The sequence below is a fragment of the Delphinus delphis genome, chromosome 12 (assembly GCF_949987515.2).
Source record: "Delphinus delphis chromosome 12, mDelDel1.2, whole genome shotgun sequence".
Classification (NCBI taxonomy): Eukaryota; Metazoa; Chordata; class Mammalia; order Artiodactyla; family Delphinidae; genus Delphinus; species Delphinus delphis.
The window spans coordinates 10,890,870-10,914,813 of record NC_082694.2 but is presented as its reverse complement, the minus strand read 5'-3'; the positions used below and the strand labels follow the sequence as shown (position 1 = coordinate 10,914,813).

The following is a 23,944-nucleotide window of genomic DNA, read 5'->3' as shown; positions in this document are numbered from 1 at the left end:
ATGAAGGAGGGGATGATTGTGCTTTGTTCTTACACTGCCCTCCATGTAATGACAGCCAGAGAATCCCACAGTTTCAGAACACTGTGACACTGAGCAAAGTCACATCGGAGCCTGGCTGGGTTCACACCCCCACCTGCTCTCTGACTCGACAGCCCTGATCTGACTGCCCTCACCCTTCCCCTCCAGGGTGTGGCCATTCCTCTACCTTCTTTGTGCAGTTTTGTGTCTATCTACGCAGGCTATATGTTTCTGTCCGTTCCCTTTGACCCAGGTTGCAATGTCCTTTTAGCATTTTCAGAATCCATTTTGTCCCCCATCTTACCCTTCTTTTGTATCAGGGTACACTTCAGCTTCAGAATCTGAAAAAAAAACAAAAACAAACCCAAAAAACCCAAGACCACCTTTAATTAGAAGTAAGTTGCCTCCTAAGAGTACAGACTTGCATTGACCTGAGGCCCCTTTGTTCTGGGAACGCCATCTGTGTAGGCAGTTGAGTTTCACAGCTGCCAGTATGTCCCCACCATTCCTTCTTAGGGAAACTTAACGTTCAGAAGTAGCCCCGCTTCAGACTTGAAAGTTGCACGGATTGTGATGGCAGAGACCAGGTCTGTCATCTAGCAGAGTTTCTGTCCTCAGTCCTGTTGCTTCTTTGGAAGAAATGTGTTTTGTTTGTGTTGTTTGCTGCAATTTGGACATTTAAAAAGAAGCACATCTCTCAGACCTGCATCTTGGTTGGGATACTGAGAATTCAGTGTGCTCATCAAATAGTGCGCAGAAAGCATGGAGCTGCGGTGCAGCGAGACCTGCAGGCCGGCTGCCGTGCAGACTGACTAGCTGACCAGACCTCGGGGGAAACAGAGAAACTCACTGGGGCTTGGCCCTCCCTGAACTGGACCTCGGGAGCCCCACCTTGGGCTCAGGCCAGGCCGAATCACCCAGAATGTCCTGACACACGCAACTGGGTCCCTGGGCCCAGAGGCCCGCCCTGTGGTTGGGGGCCAGTGTTCCCTGAATTAGATGGGCTTTCCTTCTGTACGTCATCTGGAAAAGAGGACTTAGGCTGGCATTCATCTGGGCAGAGGGGCTCTGGCCCCTCTCTCTAGGGCTCAGCAGGGTGTGTCCTCCCTGTTGCCTGGCTTGGCTGAATAGAGGGAGTTGGTGCTGAGGAACATTCCAGGCCCTCTCTTCCTTCCCCCTTGGAGATTTCCTCCCTAGCATTGATTTATCAAACAATCTAGTTCCTGCTAATTGCTGGATGGGCACAAATTGGGGGTGTAGACACTCCCCAAGTAGTCATCCCACACTCTTGGGAGGGGTGGCCCAATATATGACGATGTCAGTTCTCCCTCAATTAATCTAAACTTCACTGTAATCTCAATAACAATTCCAGCTATGTAAACTTACTCTGAAATCTGTGAGGAGAAATAAAGGTCTATAGATGCCTAAGTGAAATGGGGGTGGGCAGGAAACTCACTCCCATAGATATTCAGGTATACTACAATGACATCATTTTTAAAACAAACAAACAGGGCTTCCCTGGTGGTGCAGTGGTTGAGAGTCCGCCTGCCGATGCAGGGGACACAGGTTCGAGCCCTGGTCCGGGAAGATCCCAAATGCCATGGAGCAACTAAGCCCATGCGCCACAGCTACTGAGCCCATGTGCCACAACTACTGAAGCCTGTGTGCCTAGAGCCTGTGCTCCGCAACAAGAGCAGCCACCACAATGAGAAGCCCGCGTGCCGCAACAAAGAGTAGCCCCCGCTCACCGCAGCTAGAGAAAGCCCAAAGCTTCGCAGCAGCGAAGGCCCAAAAATAAATAAATATTTTAAAGATGTATGTTATTTTAAGCCACTAAGTTTGCGGTAACTTGTTACACAGCAGCAGAGAACTAACACAATCTATAGACAGGTCAAACTTAGCTGGATAAAGTCGAGTAGTTGTGTTGGATGGAGATGTGGGGATGTTGGTCAGGGTAGACTGGAGAGGCCACTGTGGAGGTATTTTAGTCAATAGTCCACCTCGCCTACAACCTGCAATTTCATTTCCAGGTGTAGATGTGAAAGAAATTGACGCAGACCCATAGGCATGCATCTCACGATGTTCACTGCAGAGTTCTGGCCGTGGAGGGGTGGGGCAAGGGCTGTTGGAGACAACCTAGGTGCCCACCTCGGGGAGAATGGAAAGAAAAGTGGGCATGATTCACAGCATGGAGAGTTATGCTGCAACTAGAAGAGATTAGATGCACACATAGCAACATGGATGAGTAAACAATGCCGAGTTTAAAAAGTAAGAAACAACATGAGAACCAAAACATTACGATTTGCGTAAATTAAAAACCACGTAAAGACAGTAGGCATTTTGCAAGAACCAAAACATTACCATTCGCGTAAATTAAAAACCACTTAAAGACAGTAGCCGTTTTGCAAGAACGTATATAGTGGGGGGGGGGAAAGATCCATTCGTATGTATCCTGTGCAGAGGAAGGGAATGAGAGAGAGATACAGAGCTAAAAGAGAATAAATAAAACAAGAGAGAGGTTTCATGTGGACCAAAGATGAAAATATGCCAAGGAATTTAACTCAACTTGAGAGTATAATGAGCCGCACCTGAGGTCCAATGGCAGCTGAGGCGGCAGCAATGTCCACTCCTTCAAGAGGGACGGTTCAGTTGGGCAGGCGGAGAAAGAAACAGCCAATGCTACCTAAGTGGGTAAGTGCTGTGAGAATAGCATATGGAGAGCAATAAAGGAGGAATTAATCCTGCCTGATAGGGCGTCCTGCCTTTCTCTTCATAATGAATGACTTTTAAATATATATATATTTATTTATTTATTTTATTTTGGCTGTACGGGGTCTTAGTTGTGGCACGCGGGCTTCTTAGTTGTGCCATGCATGCGGGATCTAGTTCTCCGACCAGGGATTGAACCTGGGCCCCCTGCATTGGGAGCACCGAGTCTTACCCTGGTACTGGACCACCAGGGAAGTCCCATAATGAATGACTTTTAATATGAATGCCCGAAAGCCCAGCTCAAATTGTTTTTTGTTTTCTTTGAGCAAAGGGAATTTCTTGACTCAAGTGACTGAAAAGTCCAGAGGCAGCTTTCAGGCATAGATGCATTCAGGTGCTGCAATAGTGTCATCAGGATGGCCCTTAAAGCTTTTCCAATCTGCTTCCCTCTGGGTTGGTTTCATTCTTAGGCTGAGCCCCTTGGGGGACAAAGATGGTCCCCGGCAGTGCCAGCTGTTTACTCTCCATCTGACAAACCTAGAGGTGTGGGCATCCCTCTCCCAGAGTTTCCCACAGAATCCCCAGGACTGACACTCTTTGGCCCAGAAAGAGTCACATATGCCCATGCCTGAACCAATCCCTGTGACTCTGATGGCCACACCGGGGTGGCACAACTCTCTGGGTCGGTAAGGGGATCATGGCATGGGGACTGGCACAAGCAAAAAGCCCAGCAACATGAAGCTAGACCAGCAGAATGTGAAGTTCCCTGCTGCCCGGCAATTCCAGGGCAGCAGGCACCATCAGAGTCCTGGACGGGGGGGAGGTATATCAAATTTTCAGGCTTCACTTGGGAGCTTGTTGTGGGTGGCATGGGGGAGCAGTGACATTAGGGCCCTCTAGCATTTCCTCCAAGAAAGAAAGTGCCTCAAGAAATACCTCCCTCTAGGCCCTTCTTCCTGCCGAAGAGTCCCTTTCCTAGAGAGCAGAGAGGCTAGCATGCTGTGTTTCAACACAAATGACCGGGGGAGGGCCCTCGTGGGGTCCTGAGTCATTGCAAGAGAGTCCACGTGGAAGCAAATCTATATAATCAGTTGCCAGAAAAGTACTTAACTGGCCTGTATTCTTCCTGTACCAGGCAAGCTGCGGGGACAGAATGGTCACACTTCCGCCACAAAAACCAATTCTGGGCCAGCCCCAGGGCCTGGGAATTCTCCAGCACTTAACCACCAACCTTTCTGCCCCACCCCACCCAGGAGCAGCTGGAAGGTGGCTGCTGGCATTGTCTTCAGAGTCACTGGGGGCCAGGCTGGGCTGGGCAGGGCCATGGTGGGGTTCTGAAGGTCAGGAATGACCCTCTTTTATGCAGCCCCCATAACACCTCTCCCCAAACCACTCCTGCCCACTGCCTGGGTTTTGAATGCAGTTCTCAACCTCTTTCTGGCTGTGGTGGGCAGCGTGGTTATGTACTGCACAGCTAGACGCACGAGGCTGAGCTCCAGCTGCGTGGGCAAAGAACGGGTAGCGGCTGCTTGGTGCTGGTCTGCACCTGCCTCTGGAGCAGGACATGGAGCAGAGGCAAACGGGTGGATTAGTTAGAATGCTTTCAGCTGCAAGGAACAGAAGGCCCACCTAGAAGGGGCTTAAACAATAAGGGAGATGGGCCTCCTGTGCAAAGAAGCCCCAAGGTAGGACAGCCTGACGCTGCTTAGCTCAGCGCTGCAGTGACATCAACAGAGACCCAAGCCTCTTGCACCTTTCATGCTGCCCACCTCAGTGGGCCAGCTCTGTTCTCAAATCAGCTTCCCTCATTATCACAAGAGGGCTGCCACAGTTCTAGCCATCACATCCAGCAGAGGATAGCACCCAGGAGAGGACACCTCTTCCTGGATATGTCTTTTTAAGAGTAAGGGAACTTTCCCCAGAATCCCCGTAAGCAGTTTTTCTATCATAGCTCACTGACCAGAATGGCATCACACACCCATTCTTGGTCAGTCTCCAGCAGAGGGCACAGGAAAACCATGACGGCTTACATGGACTCCCCCAATAGCACAGAATTCTAATACTCTAGCAGCATCTGCTGCACCAGAACACAGAGGTTCTTCCCACTCAGAGACCGGTGGAGAGGAGACTGCAGTTCTAGTCCTGTTTTCTCCACCCGTCATTGTCTGACCCTGGACAAGTCAGGTCCCCCATCGGTCCCCCGCCCGCAGGCATTCTCTCCTCACGCCTTGCCGACACAACTCTGATTTGGCTTGGTGGCGATGTGCCCAGCCAGGGAACGGATCATGACTGGAAGTGGTTGTGGAGCACTTCTGCCCTTTGTTAACTACTTGCCTGGGCAGCCTCCACTGCAACTAGGGGTAGCCATGTGACCTACTACCAGGCAAGGAGAAAGAAGGAGGACTCTGCTGGGATCCTTCTGGGAGATTGTCTTCTATAAAGAAAGCCTCCTCCCCTTTTCTCTCCTCTGTCCTCCCTTCTTTCCAGTTTTGTTTGCCATTAAATGAGAATGTGATGTTTGGAGCGTTGGCAGCCATCTTGTGACAATGAGGGAAATACCAAGAAAATCTCAGACTTGCCAACCTCATGCTTTGGGTTTTTGGGGGCTGTGGGACAGTCCTGCGACCACATAGATTTGTTACGTGAGTAGAATAAACTCCTGTTTAATTAAGCTCCCATTACTTGAGTCTTCTTTACTTGCAGCCAAACATACCCTAACTGACATAGAGCTCAGTTTCTTCATCAGTAATGTGAAAAGAATGGTTCTGATTGTGGCCACCCTCCTTTGGGCTCTCATGCTCTGTGACGAGGGAATCCTCCTAGAATTCACCCACCAGGCCACTGAGGAAAACTAGGTTCCTGCTAACTTTCTGTCTGTCCCTGCAAACTTGAGAGGACAAATGGTGAGATTAGAGATTCCCTGAGCTATTTCCTTTCCTACCAGTAAATTCTGCCCATGACCAAAATTCCCAAAGGACACGGGACAGGATCAGTTAGAATTGCATATAACAAAAACACAGAAACCTGACAGCAGTGTCTTAAACAAATAGGGTTTTGGGTTTTTTTTTCCTGAAGGAACAAGAAGTCTAGAGGTCAGGAGGCCACAGCTAGTCAAGTTGTTAGGGTTGGAGTGAGGTCATCAGCGACCAGGGTCCCTTCAGCTCTGCCATCCTCAGCAGGTACCTCATCCTCATGGTCACAAGGTGGTTGATGCCTCAGAGAAGAACAAGTGGCAGGTGAGGGGCAAAGTTGAAGAGCCATTAGAGCTGCCAGGAAAGCAGTAGCCATCGTGGAAACCCCACTCAGAGGACACCTGTCATCAGTCATCCTGGGTTGTATAGTCAGCCTCAGCTTTAAGGGAAAGGAAGGGGAGGGTGGCTTTTGGGTAGACAGCTAGTCACATGAGCCAGAAGACCTGGGACTCAGCCCAGCACTGCTTCCTGCTGCCCTCTGTGAGCCCGGTGCTCAGTTAATGCTTTGAGCCTCAGCGGTCTCATCTGTCTGACACAAAGGAAGAAGCCACATTTCAAGTGCCCAAAGCCACATGTGGCCACTGTGTTGGACGGTGCAGGCCTGGTGGCCGTACCTCTGGCTGTTAGGGTGGCAGCTGCTGGCATTAGCCAGAACAGGGATTCATTTGTGAGAGAGACGAGGGAAACTGCCAATCCCTGCTGATCTGTGGCTGTGAGTAAGACAGCTGAGAGTCAAGTGCTTTCCTGATCAAGATGCTCCATGGACATGAGGTCACCTTGATTGTATCTGTGCATCTCAGAGTCCAGACCTGGGGGCTCAGTCATGGTGGGCAGGAAGGCCCCAGAGAAGAGGCATTGTGGCTGCTTGTTGGGAGGTGTGGCAGCTTCCTGGGTTGAGAGGGGAAGAGCCCCAACGGAACATGCGCAGACTAAGAAGGAAATTTTAAAAGCCTGTGCCTGGAACATTCTGCCTCTAAAGAATCAGGTGAGCTCAGAGCAGGGAGCCAACTACAGAGAGAGGGCGAGAAGGCTTCATATTTGGACAGTGCACAGAAACAGTTGCTCAGGCTTTGGACGCAGAGCATCAGAAACTCCAGGAGGAATGAGATCAGCTGAAAAAAAAAGGGTTTGATCTTGTAGACCAAACAGGAACAGTGGGGAATAGGCCAAAAACGGAGTGGAGAACAGTCAGCCGCTTCCTGACTGTTCCTGTAACCTGGCTCCTCTTCTATGGAGGAAAGTGGGACCAGCTCAGGAACAGGCTGAAGGGGATGATGGACAGGAGAGGCAGAGAAGCTGGGGATGCTGTAGGAGAGGGGGCAGAAGGAAAGCCTGTGCTGCTGGCAGTTCCCTAGGGTCACACATGGCTTGAGGCCTTTAAGAACCAAGGGAGGCCCGTCTGGGTCCCAGAAGCTCAGGGAAAAGCACTTACTGGTCCAGCCAGCCCTCCCCAGGCATGGACAAGGGCAGCAGCCATCAGCCTCTCTCCCCACAATGCAGAAAAAAGAGAGCTGGAAAAGGCAGACAGGGAGGGGCCTGGCCTGGTTTCCCCCTGGGAGGGTCAGCACAGGCCTCCAGCATCCCATGGACCTTGCCCATCCCCATGTGGGCTCAAACTTTAAACTCTTTGCTCAGCACTATAAAAGTTCCAACCATTAGCAGTGACCAAGCAAATGCCCCTGGCCTTTGACCTCGGCACATGGCAACTTTCCTATTTTTTGGAGGAGGCGTGCAACCCAGGAACTGAGAAGATCTTTCAGCCAACTTATATATCATCTCACTTAACTTCCCAATAATCATGCAAGGTGAGTATCATTCTTATTCACTTTATAGATGAGGCAACAGAGGCTCAGGGAGGTGAGGGTCACCCTGTGGAAGAGCCAGGATAGGCTTGGTTATGCTGCTGTAACAAATAGCTCTGAAATCTCATAACTTAAAACAGTATTTCTCACTCCCACTATATGTCTCCTCGAGGCTGGGAGGGGGATCTGCTCCACGCAGGCCACTCAGGGATTCAGGATGATGAAGCCTCCACTCTCTGGAGCAGTGCCCTTCTCAAACTCCCTATCAGGGGAAGATACAGCCGGAGGGTCCACACGCTGGCTCCTCTATGCTTTGGTGTGACCCTGCCTAACCAGAAAGGAGCTGACGAGTCTGGGAGAGTCTGGGATGTCTGATGAGCTACACCTGGTTAGGAAGTGGAAGCAAGATGAACTCAGGTGTGGCTAATGTCAGTCTCTGCTCTCATCCCCGCATTATGCAGCCTCAGATGACTGCGAAAGCTTGTTGTGAGCTGCATGGCGATATGCAAATTCAAGGGGCATCAACACCATGACCCCCAGACATTCTCATCAACTCCCTCCTTAGCCCATCTCCAGGCAGAGACAGCTCTGCAAACCACCGGCCCTTGCAGGCCAGGGGACAGTTCAATGACACCACCATCACCACCCCAACTCCCGGCCTGCCCTCCCACCCTCCAGCCTGTACACTACATCCCTGCTGAGTCCCACGACCCTCAGCTGCCCTCAGGTTCCTGAGCCTGAAGTTGCCTTTTCATTCCTGTGGAATCTGGAGCCCCGGTCCCACCCCTAGTTCCCCATGCCCAGGCACCTGCCCCGGTCCTCACTGGCAGCAGCCTTGCTAACAGCCTTGCTAATCTGTTCATTATCTACTGCTAGCAGAGGTGCCTGGTAATTAATAACTCAGCCCCCTCCTTTAATTGCTTGCCTGTCTTGGGGCTGTCTCGGTTTCGTCTGGGCGTCCTCCTGGTTCTCTCCATGCCCCCTGGGCCCTTGGTTTTCAGCCTCTGAGCTCCTGACTTCTTCCTGGTCAATATTGGTGTTTTTTTCCACCTTCTGCAGAGCTGGGTTTTGTTGCTTCTCAGGCCCCGGATGCAGGAGTTGCATCTGCAGCCAGCAGGAGACGCTGCACCCCTGCCTGATCTACCGTGGGAGGCTGGGAGGCGGTTAAAGCGATTTGCCCCGGAATGAATGGAAAGTACTGGGCCGGTGGGAGGACTCAGCGGGGGAGCAGATTTCATTTTAAACAAAAGGCCAAGCTCCTCTGGTGCAGAGCTGGTCGGAGGAGCTGCTGCCTCGAGGGCTGTTGGGAGCCTTAAAAGGGGCAGAACCAGGTGCCTGGAAGGTTCTGCCCAGACTCTCTCCCCACTCCCCACCCCCAGGGTTTTCTGACCTGATTCCCTTGAGTCTGGGCCCTGACCTCATTCACCACTTCTCTCCCAGGCACATCACCAGATGGGCCAGGTACAGATAGAATTTGGAAGTGTCAACAACCTGATGAGTGAAAAAAACAAATTTCAGAAAAATGGGTGTAATATCCCATTTTTCTAATAAAACTCTTTGAATGTGGTGTACCTTTATTTGTAAATATATAGTTTTTAAAAGTTTGGTAAAATGCCCACCAAACTGATGAGTAGTTAATTTTGGAGAGTGGGATTGGGAGAGCGAGAAGGGAAGACCAGCATTTTATCTTTACTGTTTGAATTATTTTACTAAGCTAGGGAGCAAGTGAACATTTGCCCTCAGTGGCTCTATAACCTTGGACAATCCACTTAACCCCTCAGAACCTCAGCTTCCTCATCTGGAAAATGAAGGCTTGTCCTGAATCCCCTTTCGCTCAGTATTAGGACTCTTGGTTGAGATCAACCTAGATCAACCCAAGCTTGTATAATAAAGGGGGAAGTGTTTCATAAAAGGACCCAGGGGACTTTACACATCTGCATCTTAGGCAGGAAATGGAATGCTGGGGATGTACCTCCACCTCTCCTCGATGTGTGCCTTTTCTCTCTTTAAAAAATTATTTCTCAGCTCCCACGTTCCCATGGTGGAAAATATAGCAGCAAGGTTTATGAGTCCAGCCCACTAGAAAGGCCTAGGTCCTAACTCTAAAGTCCTGGGCAAGGTTCTTATTGACTAGCTTGGTGATTGTATCAGTCCCAATAGGCTGGGCTATGCTGTAGCAACAAACAGCCCCTAAATCTGAATGACTCAAACAGTAAATTGATTTCTTGCACATGCAACATGTCCACTGTGGGTCAGCAGGAAGGCTCTGTACATCATAGTCACTCGTGACCCAATCTGATGGAGGCTTCATCTCAACAGGTGTGTCCAGGACCTCAGAGACAAGGAAAGAGACAAGAAGGACCACTTAATGCTTCTGCCTGGAAGAGCCCACACACTGGGAATTCTATGCTTTGGTGTGATCCTGCCTAATTAGAAAGGAGCTGATGAGTCTGGGAGAGTCTGGGATGTCTGATGAGCCACACCCAGTTAGGAAGTGGGAGCAAGAGGCACTCGGGAGTGGCTAATGTCAGTCTTTGCTCTCACCAGCCCCCCCCCCCCACATTATGCAGCCCCAAACGACTGTGAAAGCTTGCTGTGAGCTGCATGGCGATATGCAAATTCAAGGGGTGTCAACACCATGACCCCCAGACATTCTCATCAACTCCCTCCTTCCTGCCTGGAAGTATACCCACATCACTTTTTATTGGGCACAATTTTATTTATTGGTCAAAGCAAGTCGGATGGCCAGACTGAATTGAAGTGGATAGAAAAGTCATCTCCTCCGATGGGCCTGGGATAAAAGAGACTTGAACGTTTGTGATCAGCTCCAGCGGCTACCATAATGACCCGTCACCAAGAGCCCCTGCCCACTCTCCTTTTACCTGACTGTCACCACAGGAATTCCCATTATGTAAATGAAATGTTGCCAGGAAAGAAGCAAGAGATTCCTGAGTAGGGTTTAGTCTCTAGCTATTGTTAGCTGGTTCCTTTTTCATGGTGAGAAAAAAAATCATCTTGGCAGACAGTTAGGAGTCCAACAGATTCTGCGACTCCCTCTGAATCCCAAGATTTGCCAGGGAGTTGCCAAGTCCACCCCCTGGGACTTGGGGTCCCAGTAGGACAGCCTTCTCCCCAGTCTAACCTTTCTTCTCCTCCAGCAAGAAAGACACACTACTGAGGGTGGAGGTTAGGGTCGGGGTAGCGGAACCTTTGGCAAATCCTGCCTGAGGATTCAGAACATAAACTGCAACTACTGTTTGCTTCAGTGGACCCAACCCTGCTTCAGAAACAGCATCTCCATGTGCTCATTTAGGAGGAGGTGCCAGGCAGATGGGGACTTGAGGACCCAGAGGCCTGGGTTCAAGCCCTAGCTCTCCCACTAACTGGCTCTGTGACCTGGGCAAGTGAGTTAATCCCTCGGAGCCCGTATCCTCATCTGTAAACTGGGTTAATTACAATGCCCACCACCTGATGGTCCTTCTGGAGGACCTCCTTGTGAGGACTGGCTGTTATGATGGGTGTCACAGCTGTTTGTAAGGAGTGACACCTGGGCAGACATAAAAGTCATCTTGGTTCTTGTGGCCCTTCCTGGGATCCTGCCCCTAAAACCCACCCTATCTCACACCTCCCGGCCCAGACATGAAGCAGTCATTCTGCCAGCTCTGGAGACTAGCTCATCTCTGAGATTTTAGACAGAATAATTTCTTCTCCCTCTCACGCCTGCCTGTCCTGGAAAATCACACAGCCCTCACAGCCCCGCCGTGGGCACCCACACGCTCCCACAACCATTGTTCCCCTCATCAGCCAGCAAAAAGCTCCCATTCTCTGAGAAGCAGGGTGAGGTGTGGGAAACGGAGGGGGAAGCTGAAGAAAGCGGGGCTGACGGCCCTAACCCCAGAGGGGCCCCTAGCTCCAGGCCAAAGGTGCCACCGAGAGGCAGGGACCAGCTTCCTCCCGGATTCCCACCCGACCTGGGTTGCAGCCACGTGGCCAGCTCTGGGGCCGGGTCAGCCGCCCACCAGGCTCACCCTGCTGAGGCCTTGACCCAAGCCGCCCAAGGCAGGAGTGGGCGTTTGTTACAGCTGAGGACTGAGAGGGCAGGGGGCCCGGAACGCACAGCCAGTTAGGGGCAGAGACAGGATGAGGGCTCCCAAGTCCTGTGCTCGTTCTGCGCTGCTTCCCAGAACTTGCCCCTGGAGACCTGGAAGCCAGAAGGACCAGGGGAGGAGGTACAGGGAGAGTCTGCTCACCGCTCTAGAGGGGAGAGCCTGGGGACTCGGGGCCTCACTGCTGCCCATCGCTGCTTGGGCTGGGGCTCGGCCAGCTCTCAGAAACAGCGGGCCCCTCCTGCACCGCACTACTGTTCCCAATACACGATGCCATCAGTGGAGTGAAACCTCAGAGGTACCCATTAAATGCCAGCCAGGCCGACACCCCAAACGGAATGAGCCTCCCCGGTACAGGGAGGGTGTGCCTGAGATGGGGTGCACCCTGCCCTCCTCTCGGCTCTGGGGCAGGGCCCAGAGTGGCTGATGTGGGCTCCGGGTGCTGATGATGGGTTAAGGGGGCTCGGGGAGCTGAGGAAGTGAGGGGTGGCTGGAGGCACGGGACCGGGAGGAAGGCAGACAGAGCACGTTGGGGGAGACGGGATCTCAGACCCAGTTTTTACAATGATGCAGATTTTTTTTTTTTTTTTTTTTTTTTTTTTTTTTGCAGTACGAGAGCCTCTCACTGCTGTGGCCTCTCCCGTTGCGGAGCACAAGGCTCCGGACGCGCAGGCTCAGCGGCCATGGCTCACGGGTCCAGCCACTCCGCGGCATGTGGGATCTTCCCGGACCAGGGCACGAACCCGTGTCCCCTGCATCGGGGACATCCTCTCAACCACTGCGCCACCAGGGAAGCCGAATGCAGACTTTTAATTCAAAACCAGCTTCCATATCTTCTGTTTCTCCACCCGAGGGCCTTGAGGAGGGAAGTCAGGAACAGCTGAGGCACCAGAGCCCCCCTCCCTTCTCCCTGTGTCCCGCCAGGTGAGGACTGTTCCCCCCGCCTCAGAGACTGAGGTAAGGGCTCCAGGAGAGGAGAGAGCTGATCTGAGAGAAAGAAGGGGGTCCGGGAGAGGCAGTGCCTTCCTGGGCCCTCAAACAGGGCTCCTGGCCCCAGAATCTGTGGGACATGTCTCATCTGCACTGTCCCCACAGCTACCTCCCCCTGACCCCTCCACTCACCCCGCTGCCAGCACCCCCTGCCACTGCACCTGGCCCCCAGCTCGTCAGGAGCCAGAGGGAGCACCCCTGCACGCCGGGGTCACTTCTGGCGCCAAAGGAAAGGAACAGTTGTGGGCGTCACTCAGAGACAAACCTTGGGGACAACAGGGCTGGCCTGGGGGCTGAGAATTAGCCAGTCCCACCGTATCCAGGGCCATAAATATGCCGTGTTCTTTGACCCAGTAATCCCACTGTTTGGAATTCCTCCCAAAGACATAATTGCAAAAGGAAAAATAGCTGTATGTGCACAGCTGTTTATAGCAACATTATTTATGACAGTACAAAAGTGGACGCAGCCACAATGCTCTGTAAGTGGCGGGGGGGGGGGAACAGAATGATGTGTCAATAAGGCAGGATACTTATCACGCAGCCCAGAAAAACAGCGAACTTGGAAAGTTCTTCGTGAAATAATGTTAAGGGAAAAGAGAACAAACTTTTACATATTCATTCTGTCGGCAGGCGGTGGCTGAGCACCCTGTCTGGGCAACCGCTCTAGGCACTAGAGACACCACAGCGAATGGACCAGGCGCCCCCCCTCCATCTCCTGGAGGGGCCATTCCAGCACTGAGCCGCATGATAAACAAGGAAGCACAGCATCGTGAGGTGATGTCCCCCGTAAGACAGGAGATGGACAGACAGACAAGTGTCTTCAGCCCGGTCCTCTGCTGTCCACTGTGGGGTCCATTCCATCTGGCTGGTGGGTGAGCAGAGGGCCATGGACCCCTAGGGGAAAAGCCTTTCACCATGCAGAAGCTGAGCCCAGGAGCAAAGAAGCCAGGGCCGCCGTGAAGGCACCAGTCCGAGGGCACCAGGCCAAGGACTGTGGGCACAGCCAGACCGAAGAGTCTTCTCCCCATGGAGGGGAATATGGCAGGCTGCTTTAGGGAAGTCCATGAACCGTTAAGGGTTGCAGACCAGCCAGAGGAGGAAAGCCCCTGAAGTCTGGGTTTTCTACTAACCTAGCAAGTGAGAGCTCAGGAGTGATGGGGCCTGAGGGGCTGGGGTCCGTCCTGCTCCAAGCGTGAGATGTGTCCCGTGGTGGCCTGGGGGAGGTAACGGGGTTGCAGGAACGGGTGGAAGTGTAATCTGAAGGTGGGCTGGCCCCAGTCCCGCTGGTCCATGAGACCCAGTCTGTGCAGAAGGACCCAGACTTGGTCCTGCGTGGAGATAAGAGATCCATGGAGCACTGAGCTTGGAAGGCTGGGGCACCCAGGTGTCCAAGAGCAGGAGGCCCTTTCCACTTTCCCAGAGCCTGAAGGGAGCTCCCTGGGGTGGGGAGGGCCGAAGCACAGAAGCGCAGGGGGATCCCCGAGGTCCCAGGTGGACCAGGGCTGGGGAGCAGGCAGGCCCCCTTTGTCACAGCTGTCCCGCCCCAAGCAAGAAGAGCTAAGAGACTCCCAGCTCTGGGCCCGTGGGAGGCACCAGGCAAACAGAGGAGTCGCAAGCTAAACATGCTATTAGCAGCGAGGGAGACGTGCTGATCATCTGCACAGCTGTCAGAAGCACCTCCCTGCCCCCTCACGCCACGCTTGGGGAAGCGCCGCTGCTCATCTGCCTTCCCAGAGATGCCCGACCAGGGAGAGGAAGGTGAGAAGATTCAGAGCAGCCGCCCCTTGCTCTTTGCCCAGGCCTTTCCCTGATCTGGCCTTTCATCTGGTGACAGGGAACCTGGATGCGAGACCAGCCCTTGTGCCTGTCCCCCTGTAGCTGGGCCTTTGTTTCTCAAACTGTAGGTGTGGGGCGGGGGTGGGGGCTAGATGAAAGCATCACCACCTCTCAGGGTCCTTGGGAGCGCCCCGATGAGATATTTTGCATGAAAACACCTTGCAGCTGGTAAAGGCCTACGGGGTCACTGGTGTTACGATTCTTCCATCAAAAATCTCACCTTTGGGCTTCCCTGATGGTGCAGTGGTTGAGAGTCCGCCTGACGACACAGAGGACACAGGTTCGTGCCCCGGTCCAGGAAGATCCCACATGCCGCAGAGCGGCTGGGCCCGTGAGCCACGGCCGCTGAGCCTGCGCGTCCGGAGCCTGTGCTCCGCAGCGGGAGAGGCCACAACAGTGACAGGCCCAAGTACCGCAAAAAAAAAAAAAGAAAATCTCACCTTCGGGGGCTCTCACTATCTGTTTCCTCCACACAGAATGAAATTGAGGCTGAGGAAGGTCAAGTGATTTGACCAAAGTCACAGCTGCAAACAGAGGTGGGTCTTGGTTTCTGATGTAGAAACAAAAGGAAGCTCAAAGAACACCCCTCCCCCCCCACGCTGTAAAAGGGGACCCGAAAGGTGACCACAGAGCAGGATGGAGGGCAGACAGCAGGAAGGCCGGCTCTGCCTGCTTCCGCCAGGCACGCTCCCCTGGCCCCTGCCCAGCGGGGCCTTGTGCTGAGCTGGGGGCAGGTGGCCTAATCACCTGAGGAGTGAAGTCATGGCCAAGAACGGAAGAGGCCCTGCCCGAGCTGAGCTCATTCATCTCGGCGGGCTCTCTTGGAGACCCAGTGTATGGCCTGGAGGGATACACCTCTAGCGGTGGAAATGTGGGCTCTATGCCAGCTAAAGTGAGGGTGGGCCTGCAGCAGGCCGCTAAGAAGCTGGCCAGGCGCCTTGGAGGTCACACCTTCTGAAACTTCTCCATCTGTCTGAGGCCCTTGGACACCCAGCACCTTTCCCAAACCCTGGCCCTGCACTCAGCCCTCCAACTCGGTCAGTCTCCCCACCTGCCAGGAGACAGCCCAGGAGAAGGCCCAGAAGACGGCCCGGGAGGTGAGAGGCAGAGTGAGCGCCCTGCCTGCCTCACGGCCCACCTCCCGTCAGCCTTTTGAAAGTGCTGTGCAGAGAGAGCGGGCTGGGGGAGCGGGGATGATGATAGCACCGCGTGGGCGGGATGCTGAGGGTGGAGAGGTGACTCACAGGACAGTGGGGCACAGGAAGCATCTCAGGGGACCGAGTGGAAGGGAAGGGTGCTGGTGACTCAGGGACGACTGGGGAGAGGGCGGGTGGGGAGGACGCTCATCTCCGGAAGCCACTAGGTTTGCGCCCAGCAACGTGCACGCGGGATCCTCTGCCTCGTCCCAGGCCTCTCAGAGGCTCTGGCATAGCCGGCAGAGACCTGTACTCACAGCTGCCGCCAGGCTCTCGCGGCAGACTTGCTGAGAGAGCTAGGGGCTGCTGCGGGCACCCACTTGAGATGCCCCCCCACCCCGCCCAACAGTAAATGCCTCGCCCCTGGGCCATCTGGCTCCCTGGTGCCCTCTTCACCCCTGCCCTGTGCTGGGCTCTGTGACCGGTGGCCTGACTCATCCTCACAACACCCCGTATCCCCCGAATGCTACAGCGCTTGGCCATGGAGGGGCCCAGGGGACAGCCGCGGCTCAGACCGTGGGATCTCACGCCCACCGGATGGCAGGAGAGAGGCAGGCCGATGAGGTCGAACCTCGGCCTCGGCCTGTGGCCTCCCTACCCACGTCCCCAGCCGCAGGGCTCGGCTCCCATCCTCCCCACCCTCCTCCCAGACCACCTTCCCTGACACCCCGCCCATCACCAGATCTGCCACCCCCAGCGTAGCTACTGTCCCCCGCACCGCCCTGCCTCCGTCCAGGCCACTGCCCCTTCCGTCCCCATATGGAAGCCCATGGCTGGAGCCGCCCTGCGGGGCCTGCCTCTGGGCAGGCCACCTCACTGCCCTAGGCCTCAGTCTTCCTACCTGCCAAGTGGGAACACTCAGAGAATCCCACAGGGGAGGGCAGGTCCCAAGGGAGATGATGTGGTGACAGGTCGTGGCCACTGAGCAGGACTCCAAAAGCGAAGGGCTTGTGTCCGACGAGATTCATTTCTGCTACAGCAATAGCACCTGAACGAGATGGAAGTTTATTTCTCTCTCACACCTGTCTGTGGGGAGCCCGGAGCCAACTCAGTGGCTCTGCTCTGAGGTCGAGGGAGCCCCTCCCCCAGCCCACAGTCCCGAACCTCCCAGCAGCAGCAGCGAGAGGAGGCACGTGCAGAATCCTGCCTTTCTTCCCTCTGCTCGTGCGTGTGCCGGGCCTCTCTGGGCCTCGGTTGCCTTGTCTGTAAGGAGGACAGAATGACAGTGCCCGTACTCTCAGGAGAGGGGCCTTTCTCACAGGGACTCGGGGGAGGCTGAAGGCCATGAGGCTTCTTCCTCTGGTCCCACTGCTCCCCAACTGACCCCTCCTCAGCCTGGGCCTCTGGGGCTACAACCATGATGGGGGCCTGCTGCTTCTTCCTCAATGGTAGAGTGAGGGCTCCAGAGGAAGGACAGGAGAACCCAGGAATGGCAGCAGTGGTAGTCTTGGGCGGCCCCTTTCTCGCTCTCAGAGTCTTCCCCAGCCAGCTGCCCTGGGACCTTTCTGGGATAACAATGTTACTGTCAACTTGCTCCCACTGTGGTCTTTGCCTTGCTAGGGGTATTTGTATTGTAAAATACAGGAGGGTAGGGCTTCCCTGGTGGCGCAGTGGTTGAGAGTCCGCCTGCCGATGCAGGGGACGCGGGTTCGTGCCCCAGTCCGGGAGGATCCCACATGCCGCAGAGCGGCTGGGCCTGTGAGCCATGGCCACTGAGCCTGCGCGTCCGGAGCCTGTGCTCCGCAATGGGAGAGGCCACAACAGTGAGAGGCCTGCGTACTGAAAAAAAAAAAAAAATAGAGGAGGGTAATGCTTAACCAAAGGAATAAAGCTTTAATGGTGGGATGTTAGTCATTGGTGGGGAAGAATTTGGCATGGGGCCCCCTGCCCTTCCATGTGTCCTGAGCCTGGCCTGGACTCCGAGGCCCCTCCCTTCTCCACTGCCATCTGCAGATGCCCCCGCCCCACCCCCACCCTCAAAACCACCACCTTCAGGGAATCACTGAGCAAGTTAGGTTACTGCTCTTTGGGAACTGGGTGACCCCCTCCCAATTACCCTTCCTTCCTCTGGAGAACTCCTGTGTGTGTGTGTGTGTGTGTGTGTGTGTGTGTGTGTGTGTGTGTGTGTGTGTATATGAGAGAGAGAGAGAGGGAGAGCTCGCCAGCACTCAGCCTACACCACCACTGCCCTGGCCACAGGCTTCTGATGGCTGCCCCATTGCTTCATCATGGTGTCCTTACTCATAAGCTTGGCATTCAAGACCCTGGTAGACTCTCTGGTTCTCTAACAATGGCCATTGCCAGGTCTCCTACTTCCACCCTTCTTCCTTACTGGCCCACTCAGCCTTCCATTAGAGAGAGAAAATGTCAGCCGCCTTTTTACCAGACCCCTTTACAGCCTAAGCCTTGTCATGTGACCCAATCCTAGATAAAGGGACCTGGGGGGACGTCTGCTGAGGCTTCTAGGGAAACTACCCTTTCGTGTCTTTGGATGTGTGTGGGCATGTTGTCTAGTGCTATGGCAACCATTTTGTGACCATGAGGAGACCAGCCCAAGGTGGAAAACAATGTTCCTTAACCATACCATAAGTTTGTTTTTTTGGTGGGAGGTGGGGGGCTTAAGGAGTTTTATTTATTTAATTTTTATTTTTAAAAATTAAAAAAAATTTTTTTATTGAAATAAACCCACAGACATAGAAAACAAACTTATGCTTACCAAAGGGGAAGGGGGGGAAGGATATATATATATATTATATATATCTATAATATATATGTATTTATATATCTATCTATATATAAAATAGATAACCAACAAGGACCTACTGTATAGCACAGGGAACTACACTCAATATTTTATAATGACCTATAAGGGAAAAGAATCTGAAAAAGAATATAAATATATATATATATATATATGAACCATACCTTAAGTTTTTAAATTAATGCCCTGCCTCTCTTTGTTATGTGACATAATAAAACATTATGTGTGTTTACACACTTTAAGTGGGCAATTCTTTTACTTGCAGCCAGAAGCACTCTAACTGATGAAAAGGTCCAACACTATCTAGTACCCACCTGCCTCTTCAGCTCCGTCTTCCACCATTACCCTTCTAATGCATCTCTAGGAGAAACACGTTTTGCTTTCTCTTCGTTTTGCCTGCTGCTTACAAGGCCCCTCTGTCCTCTTCTAACTGGTGAACGCTTAGCCATCCCTAAGAGCCCAGATCAAATGCCCCCTCCTCTGCAAAGCTTCTAAACTCCTCCAGGCAGACCTCAAGGACTGTCTTGCTACTTCAAATGTCTGCATGTAGAATTTCCACATAATTCTCTGTTCACTTGTCAGCTGGCCACCCCACTGCACTGTGAGCACCTCAGTGGTAAAGTCCCTTTCTCCTTTATCTGGGTCTCCCCTAGCATTGTACCTGATATCCTGCAGGTGCTTCATAAAAGCTGAGCATCGAATGAATGAAAACATTGCTTCCTCTGCCTTCTCCAGCCCTCAGCTCTCCTAATATTCTTGCCCTATGACGCAGGAAAGTGGCAAATCTCTCACTCCCCAGGGAAAAGGAGATCCAAGGTCACCAGACTGGTTGGGGCAGAGTGAGGACTCCAAGATGGGTTTCCTGGCTCCTGTCCAGGGCCCTTTCCAGAACCAAGTCGGGGAGATGGGTGTGTTTCAGAGCTGGCATAACAATTCGGGAGGCAGGAGCTGACCTGCCAGCCACTGAGGAGCAGAGGGGGTGAGGAGGGGGAAAGGAGCTCCGTCCTGGGAAGGGACCTGGGACCTCCTCCCCAAGCACACACCCCTCCCCCAGCCCATGCTGGATCAAGCCTCACTCTGGACAAAGGTGTGGATCCTTGGGCTGGTGGGCTCAGGGACCACCAGGGCCCCTTGGGGAACCCAACGAGGGGGACTTGGAGGGCTTTAGAGACAGCAATGGTGTTTCGCCCATGCAGTGGGGCGGGGACCATCCATTTCTGGGGAGCTCTGCTGGGCTCGTGGGTCCAACCCTGCTCCTCTGAAGCTGACTGCAGGATTGGGTAAGTTATGTGACCTCTGAGCCCCCCTAGAGCCCCATGGAGCTGGGATCCTGAGTGCTGAGCTGCCCTGGCCAGAGCACACAGCTTCTCTGGGCCTGGCACCTGCTCGAGCCCAGCCAGTGAGGCCTCTGCAGGCCTTCTTCCAGCTGCAAAGATTAGACCTGAGCTTCCCAAGCGGAGTGGGAGTAAAGGAGGTACGGGGTGGGGGGGAGCTCCGAAGCCACAGCCAGAAGTTTTATTTTTTATTTATTTACTAGGTTTTTAAGATGTATTTAAATTGCTCAAGAATATCTTTGTTAAAAAAAAAAACACTTAAATATTCCAGGCAATGCTAATGTGTCTCTCAACTACCTCCCCCTCCCCAAAACATGTTTCTGTCTCCACAGGTAATGACTAAAGCTAGTTCTTTTTTTTAACGAAAGTAACACACCATAAAAAATATATACATGTTCATGTTAACAATTCAAGCAAATACCAGATGTCTGAGATGAAACGTCTCCCTAGCCCGAATAATCATTATTAACAATTTTGGAGCACTCCTCTGAATCTTTTAAAACTCACATACAGGCATAAGAGGTTCGGCGTTTCCTCATAAAATATACATTCATTATTTTTCTACACAAATGAGGTCATATTCAGCATACAGTCCTGCCTCTGGGTGTTCTCACAAACGCCCTCGGAGGTTTTTCCTTGCACGTCGTGCGTTGGCTCCCGCACTTTGTTTAATCCTCTCCCTGGGGTGGACAACTGGGGTGTTTCCAGCTTCCCCGGCACCCTTGGGAGGAGCACAGGGATCCTGGTTCCAGGCTGCTGGGCCAGGCGCCATTAGCGCTCGGGGTTCCGCAATGGGCATTCAGAGGGACCCAGGCCACCAGGAAAGCAAGCTGCCTTTGTGGGGACCTAGGGCAGCCCCAGGAGGGTCCTGCCACCTCCTGGATGCTGGTGACCTCAGGCCAGCCACTGGCCTTGAGTTTCCCCACTGGAGCTGGGGGATGAGGGTGGTGGGTGGAGTCTACCTGTCCCTTCCAGCCTCCCCAAGGATGGGCAGGGGGTCACATCGGCTGTGCCTTTCCTAGTAGATGGCCCCTCCTGCCAGAAACCCACCAGCCAGAACTCCAGCCAGGGCACCACTACCCCTGTCCCCCCTTCACGTCTCTATTCATTCTAATAGCATGAGGCCCGTAACCATGTCACACAGAGACCGGGAGTGTGTGAGCCCTGCGTGGCCTGCAAGGCCCAGTAGAGCGGGCTTGGGAGCCGCCCATGTGCCACCCCCAGTCAAGGCAGACACCGCAAACCAGTTTTGCATTTTCCCCATTCCTCCTTCTGCTGCTGCTGCTACTGGTTCAACAAATAAACACCCCCTCCACCAAAAAAATAAAAAATAAAAAGGAACAATAAAAAATTTAATACTCCTGGGAGGTAGGTCTTCTCGAACAGGAGGCAGCCGCCGTTAAAGCCCAGTATGGCAGACGCAGGGGCGGGCTTTTTTTTTCTTATTAGTATTTTCAATTTTTCCCCGGGAGGTACCTCTAGTTAAGATACATTCCTAGAATGTGGTCTCCATGTGCTTTGCTGGTAATTAAAGTTGCCGTTTGTTAGTGCTCCCTTGGCCTATTTGCCTTGTTTGTAATGATTGCTGAGGGCTTCTGAGTGATGGGATGTTACAGTGGAGGTCGCGAAAGGGACATGAACATGAGGTCGCGAAAGGGACATGAACGTGAGGTCGCAAAAGAGACATGAACGTGAGGTCGGGGGATGCTGCCCCTGCATCTGGGAGCCAAAAGGGTGGACCAGCCGGGGAGGTCAAATCCGCCCTGGAGCCAGCCGTCTGCTACAAGAACCTGGATGAATACACTGGCCAGACTATCTGGTAAGCGGGATAGAACGCTGAAGACATTTTCAGACGTAACTTCCTCTTCTGTGCCTTTTCTCAAGAAACTTTTGGAAGAGATATTCCATCAAAACGAGAAACTACATAACAAGAAAGAGTCCCCATACTGGCAGTGCCCAGACCTGTCACTGGCCAGTTTCCTGAAAGTGGCGACTCTTCCTCCGTCTTTGTTCCACAAGCAATGCCAAGGCTGGGCTGGGGGGCACCGGGGAGAAGCTGGGTTGGTGAACACAATACAAACCCAGACAGCCTGGCTCGCGTGGTCCACAGAGAGAAGAAGAGCATAGGAGTGAATTCAGGTTTCATGTTCCCAAGACCCCTTGGCTGTGCCATGTGTTGGCACACAGCAAGGGTCCTGTTGCACAGGTTGGCCACTGCACAACCAAAATTGGCAGCCTGCAGAGGCCAGCCTCACACCCATGGAGTCTACCCACTGCATGCCCAGCACTCCACACCCCCTCACATCACTGCTGTGGAATAAAAGTGTAGCCCAGATATTGCCCCTGCCCCTTGACCCCAAGAGCTCAGTGACACTGCCTGGAGCCCCTCCCTGTCCCCCTGTCCTCGGCCTGGGGTGGGGAGTCCAGGGTCCTTCTCTAAGGGCAGCTTGGGACTGCCTCCTCCTGGCCAACCCTGCTACCCGGGCTCAGGGGACATCTAGTGAGTTTCAGTCACATGACTGAGGACACAGGGAGCCTCGCAGAAGGCCTCCCACTGTGGTGTGTGCAGTCCCCTCCCCTCTCTTTCCTCTCTCTGTCCCTCCGCTCCTCCCTCCCTGCCTCCTTGGGGGCTCCTACGTGGCCTCCTCACCTCTGGCCCCAAGACATGCATCTTCCCTGCACCTGTGACCTGTATTATACCCCTGGGGCTGTTTGCACTCCTACCCCTGTTCAACTCTACACAGAGGGGCCAGCTTCCATTCATGGGACCACAATGGGACAAACTCTACCCTTTCGATGACTCAGATCAATGAGGAAAGACACAACGGGGAGAAAAGGAACTGGGGTATGGTACCCTGACTCTCCCAGAGCTTAAGACCGGAGCTCCAGCTAACCCCGACGTGCACTTGCGTGGACTTTCGGCAACATGAGGACTCAGTGCATCTCCCGGCCTGAGCCAGAGGAAACAGGGCTCAGGACAAAGATGTTAAGCATCTGTCCGGGCCCCTCAGCCAGGCCTAGGTCACCGCTTCCTCCCCATGCAAAACAAGCTGCAGGATGGATCCACCCACACCAGGCTGCACGGGCCCTGGGGTCTGGCAGTGGCTCTACCGGCCTCCACTCACAGGCCAACTGGGCGCGGCTGCCCCCAGGCTCAGCAGGGACGGATGTGTGATGGGCACAGGAATGGTTACATGTGACCAAGAATTTGCAAGACCTAGTCCAGACGGCCCCTGAGATCCCGTCCTGGCCCATGTTCATCTCATCAGATGGCAAGTGCTACAGACACGGCCACAAGGCACCTGAGATGGCTCTGAGGGGCCAGACAAGGAACTGATGCTTCTGACCCTTTCTACCTGGAACCCCATTTTCCGGAGCAGAATCTGCAGCCCAGGGGTGGGGCTTGGGCAGGCGTGCCTTCCAGGCTGTCCCCCACGGTCCCCTCCCCTCCTCCTGGTCCCTTGAGGAGTGGCACCATGATTCTGTGACAGTCGGCACTGGCAGCTGTCAGAGCTGTCTCACTCCCTGAGCGCACCTCTTAATGAGAGCCCATTAAGCCTCCTTTTATCACCGCACAATTACTGCTGTCAGAGGGGCTTTGTTCTCTTTATTCTGGAAATAAAACAGTTTGAAATCCCCAGAGCAAGAGAAGAACATACCACCTTGGGGGTCTTTCTGGGGAAGGTGTGGGGCTCTGGGTCCCCAGGCTCCCGTGGACCTAGTCAGCGAGCAAACACGGCCGGGAGGCGGCAGGACAGCAGCTGGTGCTTCTGCGGCTGGAGGGGAGCAGCGGGGCCGCTCATCTCTGGGCCCAGAGCTGTGGGAAGCTGCCATGGGCCCCATCCGGTCCTCCTCGCTTCTTCTGGCCCCCTGACCGCCATCATCACCCGAACTGCCTCTAAGGCACACCAGGGCCTGGCGACGCAGGCAGTGCTGGGACCGTTATTCCCTTCACAGTGAGAAAACCAGATGGTAAGTGGCCTGCCAGGGTCTCACAGGTGGACAGTAGGAATAAGAATAATCATTCTGAGCATTTTCCTTCACATTACACCATTTTGCTTACCCATCACCACGGCCCGTGAAGGAGGCACTAGCGTCTCATTTTATGGTGAGGCTCAGAGGCGTTAGGCAAAGTGTCCTGGTTCATCAGCTCCTGTGTGATGAGCTGGGATTTGAACCCAGATTTTTCTGCCTCTTAGCTTCTCAGCCTATCCTTTCCT

General features: G+C 53.6%; 1 protein-coding gene across 1 annotated transcript in view; it reads right to left on the bottom strand.

Annotated features, from left to right (window-relative positions):
- Positions 1 to 23,944, bottom strand: part of LOC132435227 (glycerol-3-phosphate acyltransferase 2, mitochondrial) — a 57,548-nt gene that overhangs the window by 13,880 nt on the left and 19,724 nt on the right. Inside the window, exon 2 of the mRNA XM_060027343.1 lies at positions 16,471 to 16,617. Coding sequence (XP_059883326.1) covers positions 16,471 to 16,597 — 127 coding nt within the window. The 5' untranslated portion in view covers positions 16,598 to 16,617. The remainder of the gene's footprint in view (positions 1 to 16,470; positions 16,618 to 23,944) is intronic.